The 8,718-nt window shown below is 38.4% G+C and overlaps 1 protein-coding gene across 1 annotated transcript; it reads left to right on the plus strand.

The window, feature by feature from the left end:
• Positions 1–7,627: 7,627 nt before the first annotated feature.
• LOC115261164 (uncharacterized) lies at positions 7,628–8,465 on the plus strand. The gene is made up of 3 exons (XM_029862521.2): positions 7,628–7,763; positions 7,823–8,007; positions 8,110–8,465. Exons 1-3 carry the CDS (start codon positions 7,673–7,675, stop codon positions 8,293–8,295), a joined length of 462 nt encoding a protein of 153 aa, XP_029718381.1. The 5' UTR covers positions 7,628–7,672; the 3' UTR covers positions 8,296–8,465.
• Positions 8,466–8,718: the final 253 nt, after the last annotated feature.

Below are 8,718 nucleotides of genomic sequence, written 5' to 3' on the forward strand. Positions count from 1 at the left end.
TGCAGTCAAAGAAGCCCAAAATCGTATATTAAGCCCTATAAATTCAGGTATAGCTCGTTAACGTGATATTCTAATTCTCGACATTTCTTGAACTGAGATCTCATGAAAACAGTTTACTGATTTCTCGGCTGTGCAAATCTCGGCAGAAATGAATCATATTCTTGAAGCGTTAATATTTGAGTTCTAATTACATGTTACGTCTTCAATTCATGTACTGTTTCAGCTATTATATATTTTCATTTTTCGTTAACAGTTCTATTTCCATATTGTATCACCCATACGACCTTTACAATCCATACAACATAACGGCATGAAATTTGAGAAATCTTCTCCCTTCGGTGGCGACGACGGGTGCAAATCTCGGGGTGTCGCTCAACGGTGCTGAAATAATAACAGAAATAACCGCAGAATGCTGCGGGGAAAAGGTGAGAAGGATCATGGTGACAGACAGCAGATCAAGATGGCTATCGGTAAATTTTGGGAAATATGTTTGAATCCAACACCACCGATGCCGTTCATGATAAAGGAATCAGTTTAGTGTTTCCTTCGGAGGGTTTTCTACCGTATGCACCCAATCCATCTGGATTTTAGTGCCGGAGGAATTGGTACAAAATGAACCATTAAGGAAAAGTGATCGACTTCTGAAATTACTCAAATTTTGGTAGATGTAGTTTATAAACAGCCCTAAATCACCCAATGTGTAGCAAATCTTGGTAATATACATATAGAAGTGCAAGTTTGATCATTTGATTCGCATCGTTGATCTCGATATCATTTAAATAGATTGAATATTTTATTGGATTGAAGGGTACATTTTTTCCTAACTCCCCAACATATTTCTGCCTAATCGCATTGTGGCAGATGAAATAGATACAAAAAAGATTAGAATCAATAGCCGGTAGAATTATTATTAATTTGAGCGTATGAACACCGAACAGACACTCCGCTGCTGATGGATTTCCCAGAGAGCTTTGAGCGAGGACAACAAAAAAAGGCCAACGGATAAGATACCAGATCTTCTGTGGTGTCGAGGTTCATTGTTTCCTCATTTTCACACACCGCACGAAATGGATTCGAAATAATTTCTCTTGCGACAGCACCACAATGGGAGGAAGTAATTGAGTTTTTGAGAATGAACAAACGTGGAATACAACAACGGGAATATTACAGTATGGCGTGTTGGTTTTCCACGCCGGACAGAATGGGAATGAAAATAATTTGTCATGTTACAATGACAAATGAGTCTGAAAGCGGTTCGCTAGGTGGGATGGCATCCGACGTTGATTAGGTGGTACCGACCTACTGCCCAGCAGAGGTGTGAAAATTGATTGATGCTCATCTGAATTTCTATCACAAGGTACCTGTGCTACCGGTTGATCTGTCATTTGCTGAGGTTCTTAGCAAAATGAGTGATACGACGTCACTTATGAGAATCTAATGATTTTGTTTTGGATTAAAAAAGCTATTTTGCACAGAAATCAGTAATCAAATATTTTTATTTATTACGAAGAGTGGGTTGAATTCTGAAGAATTTCTGTTAAGTATTGCACGTTAAAACATGTATCGCACGACAGTATCATAATAAATTCTTGTGAACAGAATGAGTATTAGCATTATAATTGTAACTTTGTAACTTTATTAGTAGGTTTTATTTCTGCTGCAAAAAAAAATATCAAACTGAAGATTTTTACAGTTTGCATTATCGATACACAGAAAAATCATCACAAATCTAATTAGTATGTATAACTATAGTACCTAATAACCAGTAGTTATAATTCTGAAACAGTAGTACAATAGTGCAATCACTTCTTAAATGATTTCAAACAAATTTTCAGGAATAATTCACGATACGTAAGTAAAACGAAATTTTTAAACCGTAAAAATATTGCTTTACACAGCTATATGTCATATGATTCATGTGCTTGCGTTTTGCAAAATGAAAAAATCAGAGGGGTGTGTGCAAGACACAACCGAATGACGTAAACTACGTTAAACAGTTTATTATGATTGATAACGGACTTCTGTTTGCTGTTTTGTCGAACAAATCATACGATTTGTTTAAACCAACTTCGAGGTTTGTGGTTTGGCTAGATCGGAAGCTACTTTAATGCCGTTTTTCTTTTTTATCCTGGGTTGGAACTGAAATCGGGTTGGGGTTGAAACTGTGATCTGATCCAGTTCCAACCCAGGTTGGAACTGGATAATAAAGAAAAACGGCATAAGTTTGTAAAACTTTTGGCGGACAGCTCGGTAGGTGTATACCATGGTTGTCTTCATTCGGTGATTTCTATTCTTCCTCCTCTTTGTTGTTTTATGAGCGATTACATTCTTAATGGCCCGTATGTAGATGCACATATGTAGATAATAATACGTGACAATATTCTGTCGGACAATTTATTCCACGCTAGTATCGTTTACATTGCCGCTAAAAATTTAACTGCTAAATCTGGGACAATAAATTGTCCGACTGTGTTGGTACCAAACTATCGTAATGTAAACACTTCCCTATCTGCCAATAAAATTGGCGTGATGGCATAATTAGCTGAAAATTCGTCTAGCAGACCGTTTACATGATGCTAATTGTGTCGGACAATCTAATATCCTCATTATTGTCCACTAGTTTTAGCACCGAATTCAGAAGCTTCTGATTTTGTCATGCTAAATTTATTGTCTGCTAAAAAGTGTTTACATTGCGCTAAATTGACGCCAATACTGCTCGAAAATGAACTGTCGCGTAGAATTAGCAATATGTAAACGGGCCATAAACGTAACTCATTTCTGATTTCCATTAGCAAATTATTGAAATTTTGGGAAAAATGCATTCCTAACCTAAATTGTTCTTCAATATTAATTATTAGCCTTTTCCAGACGGGTAGGCTTAATATTACCGAATATTATAATATTTAGTAAATAATTGTATGTAATACACATTTTAAAAAATTTCGGCAAAAATTACTGGTAATTACAGATATTGAATATTTTGTAATTTTGTAATTGCTGAGATCTTATTCAAATTTGTCAACACTGGTTAACAATTTTCATTTTTAGGCAAACCAGCAAATTGTAGAAGAAATTTCACTCAGTTTTCTAATAAATTCCCATTTAATTTTAATCTTTTGCCGCCCGGGTTAGCTCCGAAGAAGAAGATTCTTCCCAGTTGACATGACCAACCGCTCGCTATGAGAGAATGCGAATGGGCCACCCCGTTACTGCAACGTTTCTGGCGGTGCGTTTGCCTCGAGAATTCGGTTTTAACTCTAGCAGAAAATTCAGAATTGTAGCCCTGAGAAGGGCTGTTTAAATTTGATTTAGCAAAACCAAATCTGTCCAACAGTAAGGAGGGATTTCTTCCTTCGATGATGGTGCTGCATCCGATGATGAAAATTTTTCCCCGTGCTGCTGTACCCATCCGCAACCGCACTGGGAGATTTCGAATGAGCCACCGCAGATGACCCGGCGTTAGCAAACTGAACTCCGCTTCCCGGCTATGCTTCTGCGTCGATGGGTCAAGCGGTTAAAATCTCTCCGATGAAAATTCCAAGTTGCTGTGTCATGCCTACCCGCTACCGCACTGGGGAAATGCGAATGAGCCACCATCGCCGGCGGTGCGTCTACCGCGCTCGGCAGCGGTTTCGCTGAAGTTGGTTTTAATATGTCAGCCCTTACTTGTTTTCACTTTCTAGGATAATTCTGAATGAACTCTTATGCAGAAATTTAAAATTGTAGCCCTCACAAGGGCTGTTTAAATTTGATTTCGCAAAACCAAATCTGTTTACTGTTGAGGATTTCTTCCTTCGCTGATGGCGCTGGATCCGAAGATGCAAATTTTTCCGCGTGCTGCCGTACCCATCCGCAGCCGCACTGGGAGATTTCAAATGAGCCACCGTCGATGATACCGGCCCTACTGTCCGGTGTGCGGGACAACCGTTCGACTCGGCGACCAAAGCAAACTGAGCTCCGCTTTCCGCCCGGCGATGCTTCTGCATCGATGGGTCAAAGAATAATGAACGAAGATGAGAAGAAGCAGTTTGCTTTTATGCTGCACAAAGGTATGGTTTCCCCTCTTGAACGTGATTGGTTAGATACGATGGGAGTCAAATCAATGATGCCATACAAATTTATCTGTAATCATTTATTTTTGCAGAATATTCAAAATAATTTAAAATGATAATTATTAGCCTTTTTCTGAACAGTAGACTTAGGATTAACCAATATTATAATATTTGAATATTTGAAATTCGAAAATTCTTATGGAAATTTGGCAACGCTGGTTAACAATTTTCATTTTCCAGTAAACCAGCAATTTTTTCTAAGTTGGGCAAATTTCTATTTGATGCGCGCATAAGTTTATACACAGTACATTGAATTTAGATCTGATTCGACATCAAGCGGTTAAATTCTTTCCGATGAAAATTCCCAGTTGCTTTGTCATGCCTATCCGCTACCGCACTGGGGAAATGTGCATGAGCCACCATCGCCGCTGTTACTCGGTTGCTGTTGGTGCGTCTACCGCGCACGGCAGCGCTTTCGCTGTAGTTGGTTTTAATATCGTCGGTTTCCTGCAATAGGGGCACAACTCAAAATTTGTCATTTTTGAGATTTTGATGGCAAATGTTAAAAAACTATGTAAAATGTCATCTCACAAAGACCCGTTCCAAAATTCGATGTGAAACGCGAGATTTGGGCATTTTCACCAATTTTCCGCAGTAAGGGCACAACTCAAAATCAGTCAACTTTTTCAATAGTCGTTGAAAAATAGTTGTCAAAAATTCATGAAACAGATAGTCCTTCAGCCCCTTTCAATGATACAACAATCAAAATTTGTTTACTTTTGTCAAATGATGAGAGAAATAAGTGAATTTGCAGGAGGTGCTTCATGATTGCCAATTTTCAAACGCTTATTCTGAAAATTCACATTTTTTGAGTTGTGCCCCTATTGCAGGAAACCGACGATATGTCGGCACTTACGTGTTTGCTTTCTAGGATAATTCTGAATGAACTCTTATGCAGAAATTTAAAATTTTTGCCCTCACAAGGGCTGTTTAAATTTGATTTCGCCACACCAAAATATAATCCACTTTCAGGAGGGATATTTGCCTCCGGCGAAGGTGTTGGATCCGATGTTGAAATTTCCATTCCGTTGCTGCCGGGCGCATCCGCTACCGCGCTGGGAACACGCGATTGAGCCACCACCGCCGGTGCTGCTTGGTTGCCGACGGCACGTCCAACGCGCTCGGCAGTGTGAAGCAGAATGGGAGAGCGAAAATGCTCTCTCCCGCTCCACCGCGGTCGACGTTCGGGAGAATATTGCGCGCAAACCCCAAAATTTTTTTCCCACCTTTGGGTTTCCGCGCCGAAGACCCAGCGCCAGATTCGGCGACAAAGAAAACTGACAGCAATCACCGGACACATGGCAATCCTGATATTTGACGGCGGCCGCCCGGTTGTCATGTGAGTGGAGTGTTGTCACGCAAATAGATCTTTTCGTAGAAAATGCATGTGTATTGAGTTATTGTTGACAGATTTTCTGCAGTGTGAGTGTGAAATTCAGCGATTTTCTGTATCGCATAAGCCTTCGCTGGAAGAAAACGTCATGTTGTTCAGCGAAGCAAGGAAAATTTTCAGTGAAAAAAGCAATACTAACTCAGACCGGCAGCGCTCTGCCGATGCGTTCCCATCGAGTAGTCGAAGAGGACTAATGGAAGATGAGAAGAAGCAGTAATCTTTTATACTGCCCGTTTCTTCCTCAAACTTGTGCTCGCACGTGATTGGCTGGATAAAATTGAAACACTATTTCCAAATTTTCAATAGTTTAGAATTGAAAATAGTAACTTTTGTGTATTGTAGAAAATTGTTGTGCAGTTTTCCCATCGATTCGAGCTATAATCCGGAAAATCCATCGATTACTTTTTGAGTTATTAGCGTTTGAAATCTGTTGCAATTTCGTGACGGTCGCAAAATTTTAGATTTTCATTTTGCACCCGGTACCGTGGTACAGTACCGTACCTTCCCCATAGACGTAGTTTACGTCAAAATATTTAAGTTTTTCCAGCAGTTTTTGTTTCTAACAATTGCATTGGGAATGCTATCCAGTAATATAGTACGTGGAATTTTAATCAAAGATAGCTCTAACGTAATGAAAGAAATATATACAAATACCGCTTCTCATTGTAATATATTCGACGCCTGCAATAGTATCAAAGAAATCAATTTGTATACTAAGATTTCACGTTAATTAATTGATTAAATATTCAGATTTGGGAAGAGAAAATAAATAGTGTCTAGTAAACATTACTCAAAGAACGTATTTACTCCTTCTTCTTCCAGCACTACAGTTTTAGGTACTGGATGGATTTTTAGGAAATTTTGTCTTTGAGTGTAGAATTAGCAACTAGTTAAAATACACAAAAATAAAAACGAAAAAAAAGGAAATTTTGTCAATGTTGGCAGTAAATGCAAAATAACTTATCAAATTTGACAATTACAAAAACAAGCTTGACGAGGCCAAATGAGTATGATTGTTATGCAAGTACTCATACCTTAATTCATTCCTCCAGAATTGTATTTTTTCTTTATAATCAAAAAAAAACATTTACAAAATTTGTTTTCAAACAAAATATCCCTCAATTATTGTAAAATTCAGTCATTTTGGTACTTTTTTTGTACCAGTAAAACCACAAAAACGATCCTTAAACAAATACGAAACGATCCATAACATATATTTGCATGTTCCACAGAATTGAACTGAAAATCCCTAAAAAAGCAGTAATGATCCATACAAAAGTGCAATACGATCCATAGTTTATGCGAAAAGAGCAATAAAATTGCTTGCAAGACCCCATGAAATGATATTTTTTATGGATCGTTGCGCATTTGTTTATGGATCATTTGGTTTGTTTTATATGCAAAAGGATGTTTTCCCAAAATAAATTTTTAAATTTCCCCTGAAACGCCTTAAGGTAGGCAATTTCATTAGAAATAAGTTATTTCTATCACAAAAAATGACTAGTTCATCATAAAATGATTTTTTTTAATACTTCATGTTCTGATTAGCTACATAACTTTCCAATCAAGGCTCCACAAAAATATTAAAACAGAGAATTTACGGGAAGTCCTACACCTCGTCCTTTTTTTTACGTCCATGCTTGGCTGAGCGACAAAAAAATTCTACCGCTAAGACAATGAGCAAGCTCAACAGTTTTGTATTTTTTAAAACATCTTCGTGGTTGGGAGAAGTGTACAAAGATATAAAAATGTGTATTTTGATCATTATTTTGTCGGTAGAATTTTTTTTCGCTAAGCCAATAGTGGACATAAAATAAGGTTTGGGTGTATTAGCAATCGATTGTTTAGTATTAATGATTTCAGCTAAATGAGAAATACATTATAAAATTACTAGAAAATAAGGCAAAACTAACTCTTTTCTAAAAAAATTAAAGTCTACTCTCATCTCTAGACATCTACGAATCAGATGACGTAAAAAGTTTAAAATCATTGGAATTACAATGTAGTACCCGAATGATCAATTTCACCCCGCTGATCAATTTGACCCCGGTTTACGGTACCATACTTTTGTAGTAGGCTTTTGCATATCAATGACGTAAATCTTTTAGACGTTAGAGGACGTAACCTACTAGAACCTACTCGTTGTCCATTTGATCTTATTTGCATCATGGCTGACTCTGAAGATCAGAAGCTAAACGCTCATTTCAAGGAAGATATGTGCTCAATTATTTCGCTATTGTTTCTATGCCCACCTGAAGGTAAATTTCTGTTAATACGTTGTTAGTCTATTTTTTGCACATGTTGACCTGCGTTCCAGTTCGCCAGATGGCCCGCTCGTGGATGACAACGTTCTACAATATGGGAGGCAACATTTTGGACAAACAGATGCGCAACCGCTATACAGCGTACATGCTGATGCAACTAGAGCTGAACCGCACGTTGAGTAAACCCTTTGACGAACCAGCTCCGGATCATATTCATTTACCGTTGGTAAAAATCATTGTAAGTGTTATTAGGAAATTCATCGATAGTCCCATTCTGGCCAACAATAAATTTCAACATGTTAATCCCTTAAAACTGTGATTTTCACAATCGTCTTTCCAGGATGCCGATACTTATATTCAGTTCTTTGAGCGATGTGAAAAATACTACCTAACCAAGAAGGGATCCTCGGGGGATCAAGAAATGGAAGACATCTGCATGAAGCCGAGTGATTTCCTCTACAGGCTACCGCCCATCCAATCGGGAGTGGTCGTGTATGGCGCCTGCTTCAGCAAAAATGACCAATGAAAACATCCATCTCCTTCAGTGGAACCATCGAACGATCGATCGAAATTAAACGTTCTTTCTCCCCCTTTTGGCCACGTAGCGTCATTAGCAATCCGGATCAGTTATTTATATCACGTTTACCAACCATCGAAAAAAAAAACATGGACGGCTCCGGCCATATTCAAATGTAATTTTGTTTGTTTTTCTTTATTTCATCTGCATACGATACGAACGACAAGACGTCGACGACGCATTTATAATTTCGAATCACGATTTCAACGGGTTTCGTATGGCTGCGCGTTGTTGGTTGTTGCTTCTCGCTGCTGCTGCTCAACTCAAACATGGGCTCACCACACCATATCTTTCACTTCTCCCATCGCCGAGCTGTGCTGTTCGTTGCTCGTTTCGATTTATAATGATCTCCCATCATCACGTGTGTGGGGT

This window comes from Aedes albopictus, chromosome 3, assembly GCF_035046485.1.
Source record: "Aedes albopictus strain Foshan chromosome 3, AalbF5, whole genome shotgun sequence".
Lineage (NCBI taxonomy): Eukaryota > Metazoa > Arthropoda > Insecta > Diptera > Culicidae > Aedes > Aedes albopictus.

Excerpts from the sequence above, each read along its gene's own strand:
- LOC115261164 (XM_029862521.2), top strand. The coding sequence starts at position 7,673 with ATGGCTGACTCTGAAGATCAGAAGCTAAACGCTCATTTCAAGGAAGAT. Across the intron at positions 7,764-7,822 it reads GTTTCTATGCCCACCTGAAG|TTCGCCAGATGGCCCGCTCG; the intron begins GTAAATTTCTGT and ends CCTGCGTTCCAG. Across the intron at positions 8,008-8,109 it reads TACCGTTGGTAAAAATCATT|GATGCCGATACTTATATTCA; the intron begins GTAAGTGTTATT and ends TCGTCTTTCCAG.